At 37.9% G+C, this 27,984-nt stretch overlaps 1 protein-coding gene across 1 annotated transcript in view; it reads right to left on the bottom strand.

Annotated features, from left to right (window-relative positions):
* The window catches only part of NRXN3 (neurexin 3), a 532,333-nt gene extending 506,720 nt beyond the window's left edge, over positions 1-25,613 (bottom strand). Inside the window, exons 1-3 of the mRNA XM_072625145.1 lie at positions 25,478-25,613; positions 7,178-7,249; positions 6,419-6,600 (exon numbers count right to left, since the gene is read on the bottom strand). Of these exons, the coding sequence (XP_072481246.1) occupies positions 6,419-6,600; positions 7,178-7,249; positions 25,478-25,613 (390 nt within the window). The remainder of the gene's footprint in view (positions 1-6,418; positions 6,601-7,177; positions 7,250-25,477) is intronic.
* Positions 25,614-27,984: the final 2,371 nt, after the last annotated feature.

Genomic DNA, 27,984 nt, shown 5'->3' with positions numbered 1-27,984 from the left:
CAAACAGGGTTAAATGACTTGCTCAGGGTCACACAAATAGCAAGTGTCTGAGGCCAGATTTGAACTCACAAAGATGAGTCGTTCTGATTCCAGGCCCGGCACCCCATCCACTGTGCTACCTAGCTTCTTCTTTAGGACAGTTCTAATTTTTAGGAAGCCCTTTTCTTAAATGGAACTTAAATCCAACTTTCAATTTTTCTCCATTGCTCCTTGGTCCACCTTTTGAGATTCAGTAAAAGAGATCCAATTCCTTTTCCACATTACAGCATTTTCCATATTGGAAGATGGCTACCATGTCCTTCCTAACTCTTCTCCAAGCTAAAAATCCCTATTTGTTCAACTGATCCTTATGCGTAATGGTTTTGAGTCTCCTTAACATTTTGATCAGCTTCCTTTGTGTTCTTTCCAATATTCTTCCTTAAATCTGACACCCCAAACTGAATACCATAGCTAGGTGGTGATGTCAACAGAGTTCTAGGATTCGCGTCAGGGAGATCTGAGTTCAAATTCAGCCTCAGGGCTTACTAATTGTATGATGCTGGGCAAGTAACTAAATGTCTGTTTGCCTTATTTTCAACTATAAAATGAGGATAATAGTATCTACCTTACAGGGTTATTGTGAGGATCAAACAAGATAATATTTGCAAATATTAGTACAGTTCCTGGCACATAACAGGCTCTATATAAATGCTAGCTATTGTTTATTATTATTATTAATTATACTCCAATGTGCTCTATTTACAACAACGGGCTGAGGGGCTACAGCTTTCTTTCTTCAGAAAGCCATGCTTCTATGAATCCAAACTAAGGCAGTTTTAGGGGTTATCATATCATACTATAAGATAATAGACTGACAAGTGATCCAATTAGTGACTTATGGGGGATAATACAAAATAAGGCTGCAATGGTAGCTTGGTGCCAGATTAAGGAGGGTGGGCATTAAATCTTTACCTTAGAAGAAAGGGAGTGATGTGGTCAGATACGCACTTTAGGAAGATCATTTTACCATCATTGTGAATTGACGAATTGGGGGAGGAAGAATTGGGGAAGAAGAAAGAGACAAGGACACTATTTAGGGAGTTCATAGCAGCTAGCAAAAATTAGCAAGGACCTTAATAGGTCTGATGAAAGTAGAAAGGGAAGGAAGAGAATAATCATTTATATACCACCTACTATGTGCCAGGCACTGTTGCTAAGCATTTTACAAATATTGTCTATTTGATCCTCATGACTCTGTGTGGCAGGTTCTAATATTAATTCCTTTTTACAGTGGGGGAAAATAAGGTGAACAGGTTAAGTGACTTGCCCAAGATCACACCACTAGTAAGCATCTGAGGCTGAATTTGAACCAGTACCAGCACTCTGTCAATTTCAACGTTTAGCTGCCCAAAGGAGGACATAGATATAAAAGACAGCATAGAATTAGAATCAGTAAGACCTGGTAACTCATTGAATATGGCTGGTGAGGGAGAAGGAAGATAAAAAATTTGGCTTAAAGGTTTCATATCTGAGTGACTAGATTAAAGCATCATGCCATCAATCAAAAAATAGGGATATTAAAAGAAATGGCTAGTTTGGAAGAGAACATGAGAAGTTCAGTTTGGAGATATATTGAGATTGAGGTCAAGGCAAGACTTTGAGGTAGATATATTCTGTAGTAGTTTAAATGCAGGAATGGACCTCAGAGGAGAGGTCAGGAATGAAGAGATAGATTTGGGAGGCAACAGAGTGGAAATAATTATTGAAGCAAAAGGGTGTAGAAAGTTGCCAAGGGAGAGAAAGTAGAGAGAAAAGTATCAAATGGAGAAGCCCCAAAACAAAATCACAAATGTTGTCTCTGAAGGGGCTATAGATAAGATCTATTGTAATCCACTCATTTTAAAGATGAGGAAAATGAAGCCTAAAGAGAGGGAGTGACTTGACCAAAGTTTCACTAAGCGGGAAAAGTGCTCGAACTTCTTGTTTCAGTGCAGAATATTAGACAATAAACTCTGTTCAGGACAAGTACTTGCTATCTCTATTGCACCTGACAAAGAAGAAGCATTTAAAGAATATCTGAGTCAATTTTTAAGTCCGTTGTTTTCTGTTTTCTACTATACTTGTCCCAAAGCTTTTCTACAAGAGCCTTAACATCACGTTTTTTTGTCCTTGAAATTGTCTTCCATGGGAACTGTGCACCTTTGCTAACAATGAGATATTTCAGAATCCCCTTTTTTCAGAACTGTCTTTAGAGTAAGTCCAGCAAACAGGAAAATCAATGCTATTTCTAAACATAGCTACTTCATTTTGAATTAAAAAAAAACACATAAAATTTGATACCAAATAACTTTTTAATGTTTCAAGCAACCAAATCTACTGGCAAAGAAGTAGGACTTGCTTTGAAAGTAATTTTAAATGAAGTGTTCAAGAAGTATTTAAACAGTGGCAATAGGGAGGGAGGGGAAGAGAAGTATTGGATTTATAGTTAGAAGTCCTGGGTTTGAGTTCTGACTCTGTCATTTGATAACTAAATGTTCTGGTGCAAGTTATGAAACATTTTTGAACATCATTTTCTTCATCTGTAATAACAATAATAACAATACTTTTTATAATGTTTTATACACATTATCTCATTTAACACAGCAACTCAATGAGGTGGATATTATTTTCTATAAAAGATGGGTAACACCACTAGCACCACCACCACCACTACCATGACCACCATCACTACTGCTATTACTACTTTTCCTGCTGCTCTGGCTGCTTCTGCTGCTGCTGCTACTGCTACTATATATCTGACACATAATGGTCGGCTATTGTGGACTATTTTGGTTTTTGAAATGATTACAAACTAACCAATATGTTATGCACAGCATTCTGACTCATGAACTTTTAAATATCGTGAATTAAATTAAATATCAGGACTATTAATACTAGTGGTGGTAGTAGTAGTACTAGTAGTAGCAACAGCTGCAGCAGTAGCACTTACAGTGCTTCAAGTGCTTCATACAGTGCTATATGTAGGGCTTCAAGACTTGCAAAGTACTTCACAAATTTCTCAATTTGTCCTTATAACAACCCTGGGAGGTAGGTAGTATTATTATCCCCAAGTTACAGATGAGTAAATAGAGGCATGGAGTGGTTAAGTAACTTTTCTAATGTCACAAAACTAGTAAATGTCCAAGTCCAGATTTGAACTCTGGTTTTCCTGACTCCTAGTCCCATGCTTGCTACATTGTACTTCCCTACTGCCTGTCAGCCTCTTTCTCCTCCACTATTAATATTACTAATATCACTACAACCTCAAATGTATATAGGGCTTTAAGGTTTGTGAAATATACATATACAGTATCTCATTTAATTTTTACAACAATCTTTCAGTATAAGTGCTACAACTATCATCATAACATGGAAAAAATGGAGACCACAGAAGGTAAAGAGATTTGCACAAGATTATATAGTTTTTGAGCCCAAGTCTTCCTGACTCCAAGTGAATCATTCCATCCCTTCACTATGCCATAGAGATGCCCTTATTTCCATCACCTGCCTCATAGGATTGCTGCGAGGATGGAATGTGATTAAAACATTCTTTTATGTAGGCTTAAGAGGAAGCATGGCATGTAAAAATCCTTCGGCGTCTGTAAAGTGTCATACAAATGCTGGCTATTATTATTATCCTGAGCTACTTTTGGAATTACATCTTCCAAGATGATTAATATGATAGCATTCACTCATTTGTATATACTGTCTACATGTTATACTCAGATCTCCTATGCCCATATGCATGAATATGACAATACATAATATATTCTCTTATACATGTTATATGAACAGAGGTACCATGGCATATGGTGTCTGAGAACCAGGATAATCTGTGTGCACGTCTTGCCTTTGATATGTAATGGTTGGCCATTTTTGTTTGCTAAAATGACATAAACCAATCAATACGTTATGCACAGCATTCTAACTTGTAGGGGTATTTAAACATTGTGACTTAGATTTGAAAATTGTGGTTTCATTCACAAAAACAAAGTTCAAGACAATGGAGACAGTAAATGGCTACCTTGGACAAGCCTCTTAACCTATTAGACAACTCTCTATGGCTAGATAAGCTGAAAATAAAGTGCTGACTGGAAGAGGGAATTTCTGAATCCAGGAGTTTCTTATACTGATGAAATCACAAATTCAGCCTTTATGCTCAAAAAAATTGAAAACATCTACCCATCAATTACACCAATGATAATTATAGCAAGGCTGCAATTTTGAGCAATGTTCTTGCCTCTCTTAGCAGTTCTTCATACTTTCATGTCATAAGATCATTGAATTTAGAGTTGAAAGAGACCTTACAGATCATGTAGTTCAACCTCCTCATTTTACAGTACCCTCATCTGTAAAATGAGGGGTTTGGATTAGATGGCCTTTAAGTTTCCTTTGAGTTCTGAAGCCTATCATCCAATGTCACTTTGGGACCATCACTGTCAGCTGAAAATCCAAGCTAAAATGGTTAGTGGGGCTTCCAGTTTCACACAGGGCAACAAAGCCTTTCTCTTAAGCATGTATCTGAATGGAGATTATCTATACAGTGCGTATGTCTGTAGAAATGGATGAAGTTAGTTACCAATACCCTATCATTAAAAGGTTTCAGGTCATGGACTAATTACTTGTTACATGGCAGCCCTAAGTCATATTGTTTTCAGTTAGCCACGCTAAAAAATAATAAATCATGAGAATGAAAGGGAACTACTGCTGGTATGAAGCTTGCAATGACCATAAATCAATCAAAATGTGTTACACTGCCTTCCAACTCATATAACTTTTTAAATATTAGGACTTAGATTTGCAAAATGTGGTTTTATTCACAGAAGCAAAGCACAAGACATCTTAGTGAATGCCTACTATTTGCATGTATATTTATACTGTGCTACATGCGGGGGCAAACTGTATATTAATTATGTCTTGAAAAATACTATATAACGAAGATTTAGAAAGTTTCTACTGTGTGCAGAACCCTGGGCTGGGTCCTGAGGCAAATGCTATGGTAAACATAGTTTGATTTCTCCTTCTCACTTTAACTTCATTTTTAAGAGTTCTTAAGAGCAGGTGGACAGTGTCACTATAATGCGCAGACAGAAGAAAGGGTGGGGGAAACAGGAAAGAAACCTAAGCTTTTGTAGTTGGACTCTAGGGCTAGCTTCCATGATTTTAAAGTTATCATCTCTAACCATTCCTTCTCTCCTCCCAAGATCTGCCTGGCATTCTGCCTGGGCTCTGGTTCAGAGTGAAGTGAGAACGCTATCAGCCAGGGGAATCAGGATGGTAAATTGTTCACTTTCCCTGTTACCTGAAATAACAGCTGCTCGAAAGACACTTTAGTAGCCATAGCTGAAGTTGTAGCCTCCTTAACCTAAGACATCCACCTTTGAATGCCAGGCAAGCAATGATCTCATCAAAACTCTTGATTTTTTCCAAAGACCATGCCTCTGCCTCAGATTTTTCTAGGTAAATCTGATTACTTTCTTTCTTTCAGAGGTTGGCTGCATTCCCCAGTTGATCTTTTTCTCTTAACTGCTTTCTTTTTTCCTGCTATTTAAAACTGAACTTTTATTGTTCCAAATTAAATCCATTCTTTCTAGCCTTGTCATTGCTAACTAATGAGAACAATTCCTCTCCTCACTCTTGGTAACTGCACTTAGGTACTTATAGATGAGAATCATATCCTTTCTTAGCCTACATTTTTTTCCAGACTGCACAAGCTATAAAATGGGTTAATTGTTGCTATAAAAATACTTTCTATCATCATAGCATGGCAATTTTCCGCCCCAAATCATTTAAATTTTCTAGAATTGCACTCAGTCCACATGGTGTCAAATAGCTAAGTGTAAATGCTCATTTGGCTTATAGACACAAGTCCTAGAACAAGCTTGGTGTTTTCCTTCCCTTTTGGTTATCATTTTTCACCATACCTTTCATTCTTGAAAAAAAATCTCCAAAAAGACAACAAACTGAAGGAACTTTAATATTCAAATCTCCCATTCTATTTGCACCTGGGACTATTAAGAAACCCATTCATGATTTTCCTTTATTTATACAACACACAAACTAGATTGCTGGTGGGTGATCAAAAGCTGGGCTATCATCAAAGATGAGAAGGAACACAGTGGACCAAACTCTTTGACAGTTGCACTATGGCAGAGTCAGAGCACAGCAGAGTCAGAGAGCCAACTGCCTCCTGTCAACAGCTCCCCTAGTACCAATGCCAAAGCCTATGAGACTGAATACACCTGTATCACCAGGATAGTGCTAGCACGGCATCAAAGGTTACTTTTTATAAGCACGTACTTGTTGCACATGTCTAGAATAGTCCATTGTGTCTGTCTACACTACAGAAACAGAGAAAGTTTGAGGTACAAGCATATCCAAGCTGAGCTCCATTACTCACTATGTGAAGCTGGAGGAAATCACCGAGCCCTGGAGCACTGTCAATTCGAACCAGGATGCCATCCTTCACCGTCGTGCTGAAGCCCACAGCGAGGCGATCTGAGCGAGTGCTGGGTCTGTCATTTGCAGGCCAGGTGTAGAGTATGAGGCCTCCACTTTTCCCAAAGATATATGTAGCACCGGCTGCAAAAGACAAGGAGAGAGGGAGATGTCAGCCTAATTCCTTTAGTTTCACCAGCTACAGCAATGCTGCTGAGACTTGCCTCCAAACAGCTGTGGAGGAGAATGTCCCTCACACAACAGTGTTTTGTTACCAAGAGTGATGGTGTCCAGGGCCTAAGAGGCTGCTGTCACCCTAAATTAAAGATGCTGGCAAAATGAATTAAGAGCAAAGCAGATGTTAAAAAAGACACACTCTTAACATGTCCCATTGCTTCTGGGAAACGGGACAGGATAGACAATACCTCCTGTTTGAGATCTTTATGTATTGTGACAAAAACCTTTCTCCAACCCTCCCTTCCTCAATAGTGGAATTAATTTCACATCCCATCTCGTGTATGTACAACATGGAAGACTAGCCCTTGATCCCTCTTAGCTATAAGTATATTCTGTTCAGTGAAGCAGTAGTCACCAGCTCCATTTCCAGAAGCGTCTTATATAAGTTAAGAAAATACAGAAGCCCAAAGACATCTTTTTTATATCCTCTGCTGAACACTTGGAAGCACCCTCCAGAAAATAAAAATGTTGGTAAGAAACATACACATTGTGACAAATACTGCTTCCATGCTTTGTAGTTCTGGCCCACTAGGCAGGTATTTAGAAGTGTCAGAACCTTTAAATAAAAAAGAATATGTTCTCTACTGTGATCATGAGGTACTTAAAAGAACTTTTTAATTTTCTCTGGCCTTTAAAAAATTTAAAAAAAACAATGACAACAAAAACAACATTTTTTTCAACCATAGGCCAAAGAAAAGGGGTTAATCTGTATCTAACTGAATGAAAGTCTCAGTACTATGAAATCTAAACCAAGAAATTATATTTTAGAGCATTTAATAATGGTCAATGGGTTATTAATATTATTCTAACTTATACCCAATTGTTACTTAAAAATATAAAAAGAAAAGGGAATTAAGAAAAAAGAAACTTCCATCTTTCAAATTTCAAATTTATTATGTTTATAGCATCGTGGATGTAACAATATTAGAATCATTCAGACCTAGGTTCAGATCTGGCTTCTAACACATCACTAGCCCTTGATCAGGGGAAAGTCACTTAAGTTCTCAATGCCTCAATCAAAACTATAAAATGCTAAGACAGTTAAAAAGTACAGGAAATTTCCACAACCAACAGTTACTCCCAAAGATAAAATCATAGGTTTTATTCTTTTTTCCATCCACTTTGAAAATAGTTGCATAGATAGAAAAATAACAATCTGAACTTGGAAGTAAACATCTTGCTTCATCATTATCATCACATCTGAAGCTGCAAGCGAAATCATAGATTTAGAGTTGGAAGGCACCTGCAATGCCTTCTAGTTCAGTCCCTTCATTTCACAGGTGGAGACACTAAAGTCCAGAGACATGTATAAGGGTTCAGCTAAAAAGTGTTAGAGGGGAAGTTTGAACCAGTTATTATGACTCCAAATTCATGCCCTTTCCACCATACCATGCTGCCTCTCATCACAGGCATTTCTCTCTAAACGTTACTTCCAAAAATGTAAACTCATTTGATAGGAAACTTTCCTTCCTTGGCTCCCAATGAACATGTGCTTGCCTTTTAGAAATACTTTAATACGCCCCACTGAGTAATCCATTCTGATTTCTATAACATCTACTGAGGATCCTAATATATCTTGGCCACATTTGCTCTCGAGTTAATACACATCTGTGTCAGCCAGAAGGTTGGGCACGATCTTACTGACTGAACTAAAAGAAAAAAAAAAGTAGCTTGACTGAACCTACTAAGGCAAACTGTGGGGATGTTTGAGATTAGAAATATATGTCAAACTCACCCTATCACCAGGTGTTTTGAACTAAATTCAACTTTAGTGAGAGATAGAGACACTTTTCTATCTACTCCCAAGGTCACCATGGTAGATAGTACAGTGTGCTCTGCGTACATGTAATATGTTACCCTTGCTTCATTTTTCCTTCTCTGAGTTTCTAGATATTTAGGAGACACTGTGAAGTTAAAGTAATTCACTGCACCTCCTCCATTTAGCTTTCAGTATCTAATGGTGGTGTGACTAATTTCATATACACAACAATGTTTACCGCTCTCTGTTGACAAGCCTCTTCCAAGCCTCTTCATATTAATTAGAGATACAGGGATCATGAATTATCCATGGCATCTGTCCATATATACAGAATTTGAACAATTTACTTTAAGTAGATTAACTACAAAAGGCATCATCACCACTCTTTTAATTCTTTATTTCTATGGTGCTAAATGATTGATGCACTGGCCTAGATTAATTCAAAAAGGGTGAAAAACAGCAAAGCAAATGAAAGCATGAGCCTTAGCAGTAATCTGTAAGATCCCATTACATCATATCCTAAGCGTTTCATTGATTCCATTACATGGATCAATTCACACTAGTTCCCAATAATACTATCCAGGAGATGATTTTTTACAACCATAAAGATCAAAGGTCTAAGACAGATATTTCCTCATAAATTAGATGAGAAGATTTCTTCATTTTCTTCCAGCTCATTTTAGATATACCCCAGTTACCCAACCTCAGCATTCTTATAACTACATAGGATCAGAGATTTGGGTACCCAAGGTCAATTGATCCAACACCATTTTTGGAAAGGTGAGGAAACTGAGGCTCAGAGAGGTGAAGTGCCTTAGTAATAGCAATAGAAGCAAACATTTAAATAATGCTGTGAGGATTGCAAAGTTTACTACCTGCTATCTCATTTGACCCTTGCCAGAACCCTGGAATGTAGGGGTTGTAATTTTCCCCATTTACAGATGAGAAAAATGAAGCTATAAGAGGCTAAATGACTTGCCCAACATTACATAGCTAGTGTCTGAGAAAGAATTTCAGCTCAGGTGTCCTTCCCTTCAAGGCCATGTCCATCCAGTCTCTTCTTGAAGTACCATATATATAGTGGGCCCTAAGTACATTTGCCCCAGACCATACCAGCTCTGACTCCAAATATAGTACTGGTCCAAATTTTCTTTTCATAATTATAGTATCTGAAAACTGGAAAGCAGCTTACAGGTCATCTAGTCTAATTTCAGGAATCTCCTGTGCAATATTCCTGGCAGTAATCATCTAGGGTCAACTTGAAAATAAATAGTAAAAGGGAATGCACTTTTTTAAGGTGGTGGGAAACAGACCTGTGAAGTCAATAATATAGGGAACCTTCGGTGAGAAAATTCTTTCTGGAAATCGAGATCCATAAATTGCCTTGGAGAGCTGTGAGATAAGGTATGTTGCAGTGAAGGGCACTGTGAGGCTAAATGATTTGTCTGTACTGTCTCAAATTTCAGACACTGAGCCAGTATCTCAGGGGGAGAACTTGAATTCGGGTCATCCTGTCTCCAAGGCTTGTTTTCCATATTCCATCTGCGTTATGTCATGAATTGGTCCATTCTATTTTAGGAACAGCTTGTATTCTTAGAAAAGTATTAGAGTCCAAATCTGTTGTTCTGTCTTCTAGGTATTGATCCTAGCTTAGGGCCATGGAAATTCACCGAATAAATCAAATCCTCTATCCACAGAAAAGTCCTTCAAACATGTAAATATTGGTATTGTCTCTTTAATTCTCCTTTTCAGGCTAAAGCACTAATTTCTTTAATTATTCCTCTTGTAGTCTAGGTTTCAAACATTTCTCCTTTAAGATGAAGATAAACTTTTTTGGTCATGTGTGTATTTATGTGTGTGTATTGTGTGCAAGTGTATTTCCACTGAGTCATTCCTCATATTAGTTTAGTTTTTTAATAATATTTTATTTTCTCTCCAATTACTTGTAAAAAACAATTTTTAGCATTTGTTTTTTTTTTAAGTTTTGGATTCTTAATTCTATTTCTCCTTCTTTCCCCTCCCTGTGATGATAAGCAATATGGTAGAGGTTATACATGTACAATCATGTAAAAATTTCCATAGTAGTCATTTTGTGCAAGAAGACTCAGAAAGAGGGAGAGAGGAAAGGGGGAAGAGAGAGAGAGAGGAAGAGAGAGAGACAGAGAGATAATAATAATAATAATAATAATAATAATAATAATAATAATAATAATAATAATAATAATAATAAGAAGAAGAAGAAGAAGAAGAAGAAGAAGAAGAAGAAGAAGAAGGAGGAGGAGGAGGAGAAGGAGGAGGAGGAGGAGGAGGAGGAGGAAGGAAGGAAGGAAGGAAGGAAGGAAGGAAGGAAGGAAGGAAGGAAATAGTTTGTTTCAGTCTATAGTCAGACATCAGTTCTTCCTCTAGAGGCAGCATTTTTCATCATGAGTCCTTTGGGGCTGTCTTGGATCATTGTATTGCTGAGAAAAATCATTTACAATTTTTCGTGGTGCAATATTGCTATTACTGTGTACAATGTTCTACTGGTTCTGTTCACTTAAAATACTTTAATAACTGTATTTAAATATAATCAATTGCTTTTGATATCCAAAGTACTGTTTGAACATTTAAAAAACATTATGTTCAAAAGGGTTCCATAGAGCTTCACTAGCCTGCCTAAGGGGTTCATGACACAAATAAGGTTAAGAACCTTAACTCTCCCAGTGCAACCTAGGAGTATATTCCCTATGTTCGCTATCACATTAAACTACTTAGTAAAAGGATAGAGGAATGGATCAGGACAAATCTGTTAATATTCTCTAAAAACCTTTCAGAGTATATTTTCTACTTATAGTGGGTCAGATTTGTTAGCTTTATGAACAAAGAGTAGTACAAAGCTCTCAATTATCCTCATAGGTGTAGAAAAGAAGTTAAGATGAACTCATTCAGAAATTTTCTGGTGTGTTGCATTATTAGACTTTGAAATGTCATCTAACATACCCAGAGACACACACCTGATTATTCCCTCTCTTGCTGGCAACAATATCTTTCTAAAATAGTCCTGCTATCAGTGACAACAGTGAGGTGGGCAGTGAATGAAGACCACAAATAATCTACAAATCAAAAACTCTATGAACATAGATGAAAAGTTGACTTTACCGTTTACTTTACTATTTCACCATTTCCTTTGTGACTAGGGTGAATATATAGGGTAAGAGATGGCTCTGGAGGAGAAGTGAGGCTGGTGACCTGCACAGCCCTCTCTCACAACAAAGTCAAGTGCAAGTCATATCATCATTTCTCTGAATGGGGAGCCAGTTAGCTGGGTAACTCAACTCCTCCTCTCCTGTCTGCCTCCCCCTCCCCTTCCTTCTCCTCTCCAAAGGAAGGTAAATTTGGATGGCCAAAAGACGCCCAGTTGACTTGAGTTTTACTGGCTCCTTCCCTTCCCTCCCTTCCCTCCCTTTCCCTTCCCTCCCTCTCCTTCCCCTCCCCTCTCCTGTTCTATCCTTATCTGTCCTTTCCAAAAACCTTCAACCCACTGTACTCTGAAACTGAGACGCCAATGGACCCCTACCTAAGGCTCTTCTGGTCCCTCCTAGCTTTGCAGTGATTATTGATAGTAACTGTTGCTGTTTCCCTCCCAGCCTGGTGTCTTTCTTTTTCTTTGCCTCATTAAAGGGGCCATGCCCTGGCTACCTCTTAAACAGACCTACTTAATGAATGGGCGTTGCCTCACCCTAATGACCTTCACCTAAAGGGCCCAAGATCTCCCACTGCATCCTGGGTCATCTCCAGTCATCCTGACAAATGTCTGGTCATTGGATTCAGATGGCTCTGGAGGAGAAGTGAGGCTGGTGATCTGCACAGCCCTCCCTCCCTCAAAACAAAGTCAAGTGCAAGTCATGTCATCATTTCTCTGATGGCGTGGTCTTCTTCAGCAACAAAGGACAAAAACAAAACAAAAGGGTGAGTATATAGTTAGGCAAGATAGGAAGGAAGAGAAAAAAGGGAAGAGGAATAAAGAAATGAAAGGATAGAGGGAAGAAAAGAAGGAAAGGACAATGTAAGAATGGAAGGAAATCAGGAAGGAAAAGCTTTATGGAGGGCCTACTATGTTCTAGAAACTGTGCTTCGTACTTTACGTATATTATCTCATTCGGTCCTTACAACATCCCTGAGGCAAATGCTATTATCATACATATTTTATAGTAGAGGAAACTGGCAGGCAGAGGTTAAGTAACTTGTCCAGGTCCTAAGTGTCTAGGGCTAAAATTGAACTCAGGTCTTCCTGATTCCAGCCCCAGGTCCCAATCCACAGCACCGCCTAAGCTAATGAAACCAAACATTTAGCCTAGGAATTTGAATTTGACTTAATCAAGAGATACAAAGCTAAGAAGCCAGTTTGCAAAGAACTGGAGCTAAGACTTGTCCAAAGGACAATGGAGAAGTGTTCAAAAGAAGACATTTGTCTATACTATGTTACAAAGAATTATGTTGTGGAAGTAATAAAAAGTGCTTTATTACAAGATAAGACAAAATAGACTCATCATATAGTGAGAGTAGAGGACAAAAACAGGCTGTTCTACTTTCCTGCTAGCCATATAACAGCAAAATACTGTGAAAAAGTACATCAATACATTGGGTGGACCCCATGTAGGAGGATATGGACAAGAGTTCACATAAGATGGATGGCAATCATGGGTTCCAATTTGAATCACTGGAGTATTAGAATTTTCTTTGTACTTTATCTGTCTGTCTGTCTGTCTATCTGTCTGTCTGTCTATCTATCTATCTATCTATCTATCTATCTATCTATCTATCTATCTATCTATCTATCTAAAAGAAGAACTGCTCTTGTTGCAAGAGCACTCAACAGGTATCACATCCATTCAAGCCCTGAGTGAAACAAGGTTGGCAAATGAAGGTCAGCTTACTGAAGTTGGAGCTGGATACACCTTTTTCTGGAGTTGACACAGTGAAGGGGAGCTCTGTGAAGCTGGTGTGGGTTTTGCAATCAAAACTAATCTAATCAGCAAGCTAGTATGCCTGCCAAAATGATTGAATGACAGGCTCATGACAATGCAATTGCCACACACAGGAAACACCATGTCACCATCATCAGTGCCTATGCACCCACAATGACAAACTGATGAAGTCAAAGAAAAATTTCATGAAGACCTAGAGACCCTTATCAGCAATATGCCAAAAGAGGACAAGCTCATAATTCTGGGCAACTGTAATGCTAGAGTAGACTTAGACTACCAGACTTGACAGGGAGCCCTAGGGAGGAATGGAGTTGGAAACAGCAACAGCAATGGTCATTTACTGCTGAAGACTTGTGCATCACATGATCTTCTCATCACCAACACTGTCTTCTGTTTGCCTAAACACAATAAAACTTCATGAATGTACCCTTGCAGCAAACATTTGCATCTAATAGACTATGCGATTGTAAGAGGAAGAGACAGACAAGATGTGAGAGTGACAAAGGCAATGTGTGGTGCAGAGTGCTGGACTGATCATAAACTTATCCTTTCCAAGCTAAATATTCATATTCATCAACAGCACCTCCCCCAAGACAAAATGACTACCAGAAGAATTGTCAACAAGTTAGAGCTCTTCTCTGAGCGTGAACAGTTTGTGGCTGACTTGGAGGGAAAGTTGAGCCAACACACAGCTGTCAGCAGTGGAGCATAAAAGGAGTGGGCAGCATTCAGAGATTTGGTGTACAGCACCGCATTTGCTCATCTGGGTCAGAACACTCACTAACACCAAGACTGGTTTAATGAAAATGATGGGGAAATTCAGAAGCTGCTAAATGAAAAACATGAACTTCACAGGATTTACCAGCAGGATAGTTCATCCACCTCTAAGAAGATAGCATTTAATTCCATCAAAAGCAAAGTACAAGCAAAACTCAGAGAGATGCAGGATTCTTGGCTCAGTAAGAAGGCAGATGAAATTCAGTTTTATGCTGATAGTAACAATCCAAAGCACTTTTATGATTCCCTGAAAGCTATTTATGGACCTAAAACCTATGGTGCATCACAACTACTCAGTGCTGATGGAGCCATGTTGATCAGTGATAAGGACATGATCCTAGAGAGATGCTCTGAACATTTCCATGGTGTTCTCAACAGACCATCATCAATCAATGCTGAGGCCATTGACCATTTACCTCAGGTTGAAGTTAATCCCTCCTTAACTGAACTTCCAACTGAAGAAGATGTTTTGGGGGCCATTAGGCCCCTTTCATGTGACAAAGCACCTGGTTCTGATTCTATTCCAACTGAGATTTACAAGGTTGGGGGACCATTGCTCATACAAAAGCTGACTGAAATTTTCCAGGTTATATGGCAAGAAGAGGTTATCCCCCAGGAATTCGAGGATGCCTCCATTGTCCATCTCTATAAAGGTAAAGGGGATAGATTGTCCTGTGACAATCACGGTGCGGGGGGGGTGGGGTGGGTGGGGTGTGTCTCTCTCTTAGTCATTGCTGGCAAAGTTCTTGCTAGAGTTCTCCTTGATAGGCTGATCATTCACCTGGAAGATGGCCATATACCTGAGAATCAGTGTGGCTTCAAAAAGGGCCAAGGAACAGTAGATATGGTGTTTGCTGCTTGACAACTCCAGGAGAAATGCCAGGAGCAGAACAGAGGTCTGTACACAACATTTGTAGATCTGACCAAGGTCTTTGATACCGTTAGTTGTTAGGGCTTATGGAAAATTATGTCAAAATTTCCAGAGAAGTATGGATCAGTTCTTTGCTACCTGTGCTAATTTTGGTCTAATAATTAACACCAAGAAAACACACATGCTCCATCAGCCACCACCACACCATCCATATGTGGAACCATCAGCTGCAACAATTGGAGAAGTTTTGAATGCTGTGGATAAGTTCACTTACCTTGGTAGTGTACTTTCCAGGGATGTACACATTGACAATGAGGTTGACACATGCATTGTCAGAGCTAGCTCAGTGTTTGGGAGGCTTCAAAGAAAAGTTTGGGAGAGAAGAGGTATTAGACAGTCGTTGTGCTGACCTCATTGCTATATGCTTGTGAAACATGGACAGTCTACCAGAGCCATGCCAAAAAACTGAATCTCTTCCATTTGAACTGTCTTAGGAAGATTCTGAGGATTACTTGGTAGGATAAGGTGCCAGACACTGAGGTCCTTGCTTGAGCTGTACTGCCAAGTATTCAAACTATGCTTCAGAGAGCACAACTCTGATGGGCTTGCCACAGTGCTTGAATGCAAAATATGCCAAAAAGACTATTTTATGGAGAACTTGCATGGGGCAGGCACCATCACATGGTGACCAGAAGAAACAATACAAGGACACTCTCAAGGTCTCTTTCAGGAACTTTGGATTTGACTGTGCAACATGGGGGACAGTGGCACAGGACCACTCAGCATGGCGTGCTCACAACGAAAAGGGTGCTGTGCTCTCTGAGCAAAGCAGAACTGAGACAGCACAAAGTAAACGCAGAATGCACACATTTGGGACATCCAGCCCAAATATTCAAATGGACTATCTGTGCCCAACCTGTGGTAGAGCATCCTGAGCTCATATTGGTTTGATCAGCCACAGTTGGACACACTGAAATTTCACTTTATCATGGTGATGTCATTTTGATCCTCTTTGAAGATGAAGGACAACAACCAATCTATCTATGAGACTGAAAGATTTATACAGAAAAAAACAGTACTCTGAGACTATATATATAGTTCTGAGATACATTAGTAAAAAGCAACCAAGAAAATTACAGACACAATTACCCATTTAGTAACTTGAAGGTCAATGTAGCTGGGATTCTTTGACACAAAAACACTATTAATGTTAAAATCACTGTGGTAAAATAAGAAATTGAAAACAATGGAAAATTATACCATAGAAAACTTTTCATTGCATTCTCCACTTTCATTCCCAAGAGCTACTATTTCAAGTCAACAGGCATTTATTAGGTATCTGCAGTGTGCCAGTCACTATGCTAAGTAACAAGGATCCAAAGAAAGGCAAATACTATTCTGAAGGAGCTCTCCATCTAATGGAGCCAACATGAAAATAGTCATGTGTATGTATATGTGTGTACACATACATATATGTATATACTTACATACACACACATATATGTATATGTACACATACATGTGCCTGCATGTACAGCTATGCACAAACCATATTTATGTATTATGTATACACACATTCATATGTGAGCACACACACACCCACATATTTTAAGCTCTCTGGTTGCTTCTGGCTCCAGCATACCCCTGTAAGTGATCCAGACAAACAGGTCTACTTTCTATTCATATACTTGGCATTCCATCTATACCACCTTGACTTTTCACAGATTGTTCCTAGTGCTGAGAGTAGTCTCCCTCCTTACCTCCATATCATATGATTCCTCTACCTTTCTTCAATGCAGAAAGTCCCATCTACAAAGATTCACATGAACTGATAGCAAATGAAATGAGCAGAACCAGGAGAACATGGTATGTCTGTATATGTATATATAATAAAATATGATTATAAAATGATATATATTATATATGATTAATTGGAAAGAATCAACAGAGCAAGTAGAGAAGAAAGAGGATATATGGCACAAAATCTCCCCAAACAAATTCTTAGACCCCTGTATAAAAATAAAAACATCAAACAGGTCTCCCATAGCACTGAATCGGTAAGTACCAGCATCTCTCATGTCACACAATCAATTCCAAAGTTCTTAAGAGAGATCTAAAGCATGGCGTTCCCACATCAGAGCGGTGCTGTGCTCTATGAACAAATCAGAATTGAAACAGCTCAAAGGAAACTCAGGATGTGTAAATTTAGAGAATCCACCTTCATCCCTAATGTTCACATGGACTACTTGTGCCCAACTTGTGGTAAAGCATGCCACGCTTGTATTGGTCTGAACAGCCACAGTCAGACACAGTGAAACTTGACTCTAGTGTCAGAAACTGGGCATAAACCATTGCTTGACACCTTACACAAAAATAAAGTCCAAATGGATACATGATCTAACTATAAAGACTGATACTATAAATAAATTAGGGGAGCAAGGAATGGTGTATTTGTCAGATTTATGGAGAATGGAGAAATTTTTGACCAACTGACAAATGGTCAAAGGATATGAAGAGCCAGTTTTCAAAGAAAGAAATTAAAGCTATCTATAGTCATATGAAAAAATGCTCCAAATCACTATTGATTAGAGAGATGCAAATCAAAACAACTCTGAGGTACATCACACCTATCAGATTGGCTAACATGACAAAATAGGAAGATGATAAATGTTGGAGAAGATGTGGGAGAGTTGGAATAGTAATTCATTGTTGGTGTAACTGTGAGCTGATCCAACCATTCTGGAGAGCAATTTGGAACTACATCCAAAGGGCCACAAAAATGTGCATACCCTTTCACCCAGCTATATCACTTCTGGGACTGTATCCCAAAGAGATCATAGAAATGGAAAAGGGTCCCACATGTACAAAAATATTTATAGCAGCTCTCTTTGTAGTGGCCAAGAACTGAAAATTAAGGGGATGCCCATCAATTGAGGAATAGCTGAACAAGATGTGGTATATGAATGTAATGGAATATTATTGTGCTATAAGATATGATGAACAAGAGGACTTCAGAGAGGCCTGGAAGGACTTATGTGAACTGATGTTGACTGAAAGCAGAACCAGAAAGTACACAGCAACAACCACAATGTGTGAGGAATTTTTCTGGTAGACTTAGCCCTTCACAGCAATGCAAGAACCTAAAAAATTCCCCATGGACTCTTGAGGCAAAACGCCTTCCATATCCAGGGAAAGAAACATGGAACTGGATCGTAGAATGAAGCAGACAATTTTCTCGTGTTATGTTTTGTTTTGTTTTATGGTTTCTCCCATTCATTTTAATTCTTCTATTCAACATGACTAAGGGGAAAATGTGTTTAATAGGAATGTATGTGTAGAACCTATATAAGATTGCATGCTGTCCCATGGAGGGAGTGGGGAAGCAGGGAGGAAGGAGGGGGAGGGAAGGGAAAAAATCTAAGATATATAGAAGTGATTGTAGAAAACTGAAAAGAAATAAAATAATAAAAAAAGAAACTTGACTCTAGTATAGTGATATCATTTTGTTTTTCTTCAAGAACAAAGGACAACAACAACAATGAATCTGCAAGTGACAATAAATAAAGCCCCTGTGTATTCTCATAATCTAAAGGACACCAATTGAATGGGTTATGTTTTTATTGCTGATACATAGAAGGAAAAAATGACTATAGGACCCAGGGAGAAAAAGAATGATCATGCTCTTCTTCTCACTCGAGTCAGTAGGGTGTAGGTTTGGTTTTGTTCTCCTTTTTGATGTAGATTTTATATGAGGTATTTCGGAAATACTCATATACCACATGAAATGCTCCTCACAATCCACTGCAGACTTTTATTCCTGTGATAGGGACAACTGTTATATGCCATGTCTACTAAGTCCAACACTGCTCACTGTATACTCCATGCTCATGTTGAAATCATATTATATCTACTACTAATAATAAATAAATGTAAATTTTCTGCTTACTAGCAAAAGAGATCAGTTCAACCAAAGGAAAAACTTGCTGAGATGGCATTTTGGCCAAGTAGCAATGCAGGATGAGCAAGTTTTCAAAGCAGCTGGTATTGTTTTCCTTAGTTCCTAACAATTTAGCTCCAACCTCCAATGTAGGAGATCTTTCTACTTGGTGAAGTCAGGACTCCAAAAATACATGATACACTTTTAAGTTTAATTCATATTATTAAGATTTTCCCCATCACTTTCTTAAATCCAGATGATCAACCAAACAATAAATCAAATTCCAGTTGTAGCATTTGGTGATTGAAGAGATATAAGGAAAATACAACAATAGGTTCCCTGGGGCTAGCTCTAGTACTGATCCAGCCAAATAGATCTACTTTCTGTTTGTGTCCATGTCATGTTAAGGGCATCTAGGTAATGAAGTGGATAGAGTGCCAGGCCTGGAGTCAGGAAGACTCATCTTCCTGAGGTCAAATCTGACCTTAGTACTTACCAGTTGAGTGACCCTCGGCAAGTCACTTAGCTCTGATTGCCATGGTTTCCTCAACTGTAAAATAAGCTGGAGAAGAAAATGGCAAATCATTCCAGTGTCTTTGCCAAGAGAACCCCAAATGGGGTCACAAAGAGTCAGACGTGACTGAAACAACTGAACATCAACATGACCTTCCATCTATACCACCTTGACTTCTCACAGATTGTTCCCAGTGCTAAGTAGGCTCCCTTTTGACTTCTATATGATAGGATTCCCCTACGTTTTTTTTTTTCCAAAACATGGCTTCCTACATGGGAAGATTTATATGAAGTGATGCAAAGTGAAGTAAGCAGAACCAAAAGAACAGGGTACATAATAACAGCAGTATTATATAATCATCAACTGTGAATGACTTAACTATTCTCAACAATTCAAAGTTGCAAGATAATTCTGAAGGACCTATGATGAAAAATGCTATTCACATACAGAGAAAGAACTGATAGATTCTGGATGTAGGTCAAATCATATTGTTTTTTATTTTCTTTCTTTTTAGTTTTTGGGGCTGTGTTTTCTTTTACATATGACTAATAGGGAAATACCTTTTGCATGTCCTTCACATGTATAATCTCCATCAAATTGCTTTCCTTCTTAAGAAGGGGGGAGGGAAGGGAGGGAAAGGATAGATTTTGGAACTCAGAACTAAAAATTATTTTTTTTAAAATTGCCTTTATGTATAATTGAAAAAATAAAATATTTAATTCAAAGTATGACTTACTATAGGAGGATTTTCCTGATCTTTCCAGTTCCAAGTGTCCTTCCCCACTCCCCAGAATTACTTTGAATTTACTTTGAATGCATTTTATATGTACTCATCTGTTCTTTCCCTGGAAATAAAAATGTAAACTCCCTGAGAGCAGGGACTTTTTGGTGCCTGAAATATATTGGATGCTCAAAAATAAATAAAAGACTGTAATCAATTTGAATTAAACACGATTCCAATGACTACTGTACTTTTATAAAATAAAAGGACATCTGGACCTCTGGTTTCTGTGGTGTGAGGAATTCCTGCTGTGGAAATTCTTTGGATGATTGCAAATTTAGCAAATTTATACATATGTGTATATATATATAATTCTATTGTCCTATATTCTATTCTATATAAAACAGTATTAGAGAGCTGCCTGGAACACTTAGAGGTTATGGTGGAAGTAAGATAGAAAACTTGAACCCAGGACTTGCTATTTCTAACACAGGCCTACAATTTACTAAACCATGAATGCTCTCCAGAGGCAGCTAGGGGACACGATCCTTAGAGTTCTGGGCCTGGTGGCAGGAAGAGCCAATTTCAAATCCAGCCTAAGACACATACTAACTGTGTGACCCCAAACAAGTTAATCAGTCTGACTCAGTTTCCTCAACTATAAAATAGGGATAATAATAGCACTTACCTCCCAGGTTCGCTGAGAGAATCAAATGAAAATATATTTATGAAGTGGCTAGCAAAGTTCCTGGCATGTTGTTGTTCAGTCATTCAACTATGTATGACTCTGTGTGACCCCATGGACATTGTCTATGTGGATTTCTTGGCAAAGATACTGGATTGATTTGCCATTTCCCTCTCCAATGTGTCCCCATTTTACAGAGGAGGAACTGAGGCAAATACAGGTTAATTGACTTGCCCAGGATCACATAACTAGTAAGTGTCTGAGACTGGATTTGAACTCAGATCTTCCTGACTCCAGCCAGGCCTAGTACTCTATCCACTGTGCCACCTAGCTTCCCTAATACTGGAATACAGGAAGCACTTAATACATGCTTCTTTCTTTCCTCTTGAATTCATGATACTTTCACTAAGCTATTAAGGCTTTATATAACTATCACAGTAATGATTTGTTGAAAAATGAAAATTTCAGTTAAACAATGCATTATCTTGTACACAAAAACACTTGGTACTTTGAAAACAATTGGCTTGGTGGTTTCTTTACTGTCACCTCCACCATCTGCCACCTCTTGCCCAAATTGGATGAATTCGTTAAATCTCCTGTCATGGAGACAAAGCCAAAATATGATTTCAAATCAATCAGGAAGATTTTGGCAGCAACTCTAAGTACTCGCATAGTATTAAAACTAAGTAGATTACCTATGAGATGACCTTGAGTAATAACTTCAAAATCCCACATTAAAATAATTAAGATTATGATATTTTCATAAGTAAATAGATATGGATGTAAAGAGACCACTTCTTCCACAAAAGTAAGCCCTTTAGACATTGGAGCTTCCACTGTGGCATTTCTTGACTTTTCTTCCTCATTTAAATCATTTATACAATTTAATTTTGGCATCTTTCAATACCAAGTTCTGTGCTCTTTTTCTTTTGTTCTTTTCTGTAACCCCACTAGGAAAAAAGGACGGAAGGAAGGAAGGAAGGAAGGAAGGAAGGAAGGAAGGAAGGAAGGAAGGAAGGAAGGAAGGAAGGAAAGAAGGAAAAAGAAATTGTTTCTTTTCAGAGACATCACCAACAAAGAGATTCTTATAGACCAGAGATCTGATCATTCACAGGGCAATTGTAGACTCATTTTAAGATACAGAAAGAAGGTGAATTTTAGTCAGAGGATAAAATGGAAATAGACAATGGAATATATTTAGCTTTAGCATAGTATTTTTTAAATAAAGCAACTCTAAAGAGCATTCAGAAAATGTGGAAATACAAAATTAACAATATATCTGGAGAAGCATCACAAAGAAGTCATAAAAACAAATAAAATGTTAGTGACTTTTTTATTTTACAGAAATAACTTCCTATTGATAATTCAAAGCACTTGCATTGGATTCCCTTATTACACGTATGATCAAGGAATTAAAGCAATTATTTCCTGTGTATCCTTGGACAAGTCATATAATGTCTCTGGATCTCGGTTTGTTCATGTATGCAATGAAGGGTTTGGATTAGATGATCTAAAGTCTCTTACAGTTTCAAATCTGTCATCCTCTGATCCTGGTAAGATCAAATAGCTTGTAAAAAATCTCTCTGGAAGTGAATCATTTAAAGCTAAAGCGAATCAAGACACCCCCCTAGAAAATATACTGTAGAACTTGTTTTACTTCATGTAGGAGTGGTTAGAAAGAGCCCTAACAGCAGGAATAATAATTAAGGCATAATAAACAGGAATATTTTTGTGCTGTGTGCCTAGTCGTTGTTGGAGATGCACTTTTAGGCTGATTAATGCTCCTCATCCCTTCAGTTCCTTGACACAATACAACAGAAAATGAATTGCATGTCTCACTGTGATCAAAACTAGGTTTAAATTTTCAGGAAAAAGAGAAATATAGTACTGAAGGCTATCATGAAAGCCACAATGCATCAATATAGCAGTTGTCTTGCTGGGTGTATATTAGTTGTCCATGTAGCCTAAATTTGCTTAAATTGCCAATCTAATTTAAGCAATTGCTGTCAAATCTTTCTCATTTTATCTGGTCTATAAGAACATCCTCTCAATGTTTAATTCTTTATGAATTTAAGGGAAAGTCTTTTAGACTATAAACATATGCTATCCTCCAGGATCTAATTATTAGCATTTTGCTTTGGAACATACTTTGCCCAGTAGATATAACTAATGACCTTTGCTAAGTCAAGTATTGTTTCTCTCTTAAATACATATTCCAATACAATGATCAATAAGGCTATTGTTGCAGTTATTTAGTTATTTCATCTGTGTCTAATTCTTTATGACCCCATTTGGAGTTTTCTTGGCAAAGATACTGGAGTGGTTTGCTATTTTTTTCTCCAGCCCATTTTTACAGATGAGGAAACTGAGGCAAACAGAGTTAAGTGACTTGTCCAGGGTCACACAGCTAGTAAGTGTCTGAGGTCAGATTTGAACTCAGGAAAATAAAGGGTTTCGTTTTTTGGTTTGTTTTACTCCAGGCCTACCTATGACTACCTATCACTACCTTGTGAGATAAGAAATAATGATTAATACACATTTATACTGTGCTTCAAGGCCCTTTCTATATTCTGGCATTTGATCCACAAAAAACAAAAGCAAAACCTTGAGGTACTTATCACAGGTATTACCATTCCTGTGTGGTAAAGGAGGTGAGTGTCAGGAGATTGTGTCAGAGGTGGGACTCAAGCCTGGGTCTCTCCCAACTCCAAATACAGCACTTGTTCCCATACACAAGGTTGCCTCTTCGTACAAATAAAATTAGCCCCGTATTATAGATGAGAAGAAGCTTGCCTAGAATTACTGTTAGTAATTGGGATTTGAACCCAAGGCTTCTAACTCTAAGTCTCCTACCTATCCCTTACACCAAGCGCAAAGTTTCTGGTCTCAGACCTAGGATTTTAGAAGATAGCATGTCACATTCACTTAATGACTCACCAGTTGCATGAAACTGTTTCCAATTTGTGGTTAATTAAGATACATGGAAACCCAGGGATCCACAGTAACAGATTGTATCAGTATTTGCAGTAATCTGTACAACAAAACATATTTGCATTACAGGGGGAGTCACCAGGGACTCCCAAGTAAATACTACAGATTTTTTTTTTACCAATATTTACCAATATTTCTGCTACGTATTTCTGCTATTTATTGAGTAGAAAGGTTTGGACAAGCTATTATTATCTATCTTGTCTACCCTAAATAAATGTGAAATAAACACAAAAAAATGGATGATGAAGTGATTTAGATAAAGCTAAACTGAAGGGACAGAATGTTGAGAGCAAAATTTCATACTTTTTTTAAGAACATCCTTTTTCTTCTGCAAAAGTGGGAGTGAATTTATTGCTGAGTAAACTGAGAGTCTGACAATGCCACCTAGGAGTTAGGCATATCACCCACAGGACCTAAATAAACATCTTTACACAAATACCCACAGGGTGCACTACAAAACTGCTCTCAGTCAGCTGGTTGGCTATTGTCTCTCCCTTTTGCTTGAAAGGAGGCACCCTTAATACTAAGTAGAAATTAAACTAGAGAGGGCCCCTTCCTCACCTACAAGGGTAGTATTTCAAGTTATGTTCCTATTTTTTCAGACAAAGGTAGCATAAATCCTATAGGGAAAGTCGCACTGTATCAGTATTGTTTTATGAAGTATGAGAGGCATGGTAACCCTCCTATCATCCCCAAAACTTTTTTGAATAGTGCTAGATACAAATTCTATGTAATTTCATTAATAACAAGATATGCCAGACTAATTCTTCCTCTCCTTTTATTTGACAGTCTTACTATATATTAGCAGAGAAAGAAAATGTCATGGGTATAATAGGAATTGATTTTAGCAAGTCAAGCAATTTTCTCATGATATTCTCATGGATAAAGCAGGGAAATGTGGGGTATCTTATAGTTAGATGGACTCTGAATTAATTGGATAATTAAATCCAAATCAATTACTAACAACTGAATCAATGCCATCCTAAAAGAGAAGTCTTTCCTGGAGTACCCCTGGGCTTTGTCCTACAATAGAGGATAAATATAGGTTGTTTTATTCAACTTTATGATCTGTGATTTGGACCAATTTATCAATAGCATGCTTACCAAATTGGAAAATGACACAAAGTTGGGAGGGAAAGGGGATAATATGCTATGTGACAGAATTGGAAACCTCAAATGTTAAAAAGCTGGATGAATAAGCAAAACTGAATAAAATGGAATTCAATAGAAATAAATTCGAAATCCTACATATAGATTTGGAAAGCACATGTGTGGAATAGGGTTAGTCAAAATAATGTGGAGGTGGGGAAGCCTTATGACGTAGTGAAAAGAGAAGGTTGGTCTGGGTTTCAAAGTAGCAGAACCAAGGTTTTAATTAAGACTCATTCACTTCACAGACAACATTCTTTCCACTTGTGCCATGGGTATCTTTCACAGAAAATGTTGTTTCACTGTACTTTGAATTTACTTCCCTGCCTAGTTTCAATTCCAGGGAACTAGACATTTCTCACCACTACTAAAGATAAGCTCACCACTACTAAACTCACCACTATGCTGCTAACTCAAGCTCTGATTGACACCAATGCCTTCCTTTATAGACGCAAGAAACTGGACCCTCATGTCACTCCACTCTACGTTTGCGGCCCTGCCTGCTTCCAACTCCACAAAATAAAATGCTATCCCACCAGGAACCCCCATGTTCCCGCTTTCCTGCCTCCTTTTCTGTCTTGTCCATAAGCTCCTTGAGAGTAGAGTTTGTCTTTCTTTTTATTAATTGTATCCTCAACTCTTAGGACAGTGCCTGGTATGTAACAGATGCTTATTAATCTTTATTGAATTAGATTGGTCTAGACAAATAGTACCCCACTCTGTAACTGTAAGATTGAATTTCTTGAACTGTGTATAGGACTTTCTTCCATACTGTTCTCTGACTATATTCCACCTTGTTTCTCTCTATTTGGAAGGGAGTCCTAAATGTCTTTACAATGCACCACATCTCTGGTCTGCAAGATTCTGTGGGACAGTGCTATTTCTGAAAAGAAGCAAATAGGTATTTTTTCCAGTAGGGATGGGGGGATAGGCAGAAGGGAAAATACAGAGATGGCAGAGTTGATGAATATTAGAAGCTGTTTAAGTAGTTCATAACACAAATGAAAAGTTGTAAAGTGCTCCCATTCCTATGAAAGCTCAGAAGGCTAAAGGATGTCCTACTGTGAAAGAAGTAGCCTCTTTATACTCATATCTACTTACTTAGGAAAGAAAATGTGAAGTCTCACCAGCCATCTAAACTCTAGAATTCAGCATCCTCCTGTAAAATAATGGACTTAGACTTGATAATCTTCAAAGGTCATTTTCAGTTCTAACTCTATTATCCTATAAGACCTAATGGTTTTAGGGTATGTGTCAATGTGTGTCCATATATGTTAATAGGACAAAATGGAAGCCCAAAGGGCCAATATGATCTTAGGCAGAAGAGCTTCCAGAATGACAGAGGTTACAGATCTACTGTTCTCTAACCTGGTTGAATCATATCTTTACTTTTGTGTTTTTTTTTTTCCTGGGTACCACTGAGGACACTAGCAAAATGGAATGCCTACAGAAGTTAATCAGGGTGATAAGGTGACTGAAAACCATGCCATGTGACATTATGTTACAGAAACTGAGAATGTTTAATCTGAAGAAGAGGAGATTAAAGGAAGCTAGAAGAACTGTTTTCAAATATTTGACTACAATGATGGATTTAACTTATTTGGCCTTATTCCAGAATATAGAACTAGGAGTACAGAGGACACATGAAAGAGAGGCAGATTTAAATTCAACATAAAGAAGAAACAAAATTTCCAAACAAAATTGTTCCAGAGCATAATGTGCTACCTGGAGAGGAAGTTCTCCATCTCCGAAGGTCTTCAAACAAAGTAGGAAACATTACATGCCACTGATGTGAAGAGGAGACACCTAGTCAGGAATATGAGGAATATCTTGGATGTTGAAGTCCCTCCAAATTCTGAAATTCTATATTTAGTGTGCTACTCAATATGTTATGCCATCCTTAACTGGGTATATTATGTTAACATGCTTGCTTAGGCCTAGTTTGATAAGCTCTAGCTTGGCTTTTCCAGTTGACCTTGACAAGATCCATCAATTCTAAATAGGTTTATATAGTATACTATTTTAACTTCTGTCTACTACCCTTGCACTGAAATTCTGAAGCTACTGCTGAGGCTGAGTGTTTTTTTCTCTCTGGATAAAGAATTTTTGTGCAATAGTAAGATCATAGATCTATAGATGAAAAGAAAGTTAGAATCCATTGAATTCACATTTAGATGAGGAAATTGAAGTACAGGGTGGTATCATGACTTGCCAGAAGTTATGCAGGGAGTAAGCATAAGAAATGGGATTTGAACTTAGATTGATTTGCCCAAGGTCATGCAGGTAATAAATATTAGATGTGGGATTTGAACTCCATAATAAATTCTCTTTCCATAGCATCATGTTGCATATTTTCATAGTAAATCTCTTAATTTATTTTCATCTATGTGATGCCATGAATCTTCTTACAGTGAGAGAAAACAGTAAGAAGGCATAATTAGGACTAAGATGTGCACACTGTGGTAACAATTTTTTTTAGCAATTATTAATATATTTGTTTTTTTATTTTCAGTGTTCTACAATCACTACCATACAACTTAGATTTTTTCTTTCTCTCCCTCCCCCTCCTTTCCCACCACCTTCCCCCTCCTTCTCTGAGATGGCATATAATTTTATATAGGTTCTACACATACACTCCCTTAAATACATTTTCACCATAGTCATATTGTATAGAAGAATTAAAATGAACGGGAGAAATCATATAACAAACCAAAATGTAATACAAAAGAAAATGATCTGCTACAATCTGCAATTGAATTCCATAGTTCTTTCTCTGGATGTGGGAGGCATTTTGCCTTAAAAGACCATTGGGAATTTTTTAAGTCCTTGCATTTCAATAAAGTTCTAAGTCTACCAGAAAAAGTCCTTACACACTGTGGTTGTTGCTGTGCACAAAGTTCTGGTTCTGCTCCTTTCGCTC

Source organism: Notamacropus eugenii, chromosome 7, assembly GCF_028372415.1.
Source record: "Notamacropus eugenii isolate mMacEug1 chromosome 7, mMacEug1.pri_v2, whole genome shotgun sequence".
NCBI classification, from domain to species: domain Eukaryota; kingdom Metazoa; phylum Chordata; class Mammalia; order Diprotodontia; family Macropodidae; genus Notamacropus; species Notamacropus eugenii.
This window is presented reverse-complemented; position numbering and strand designations above follow the sequence as displayed.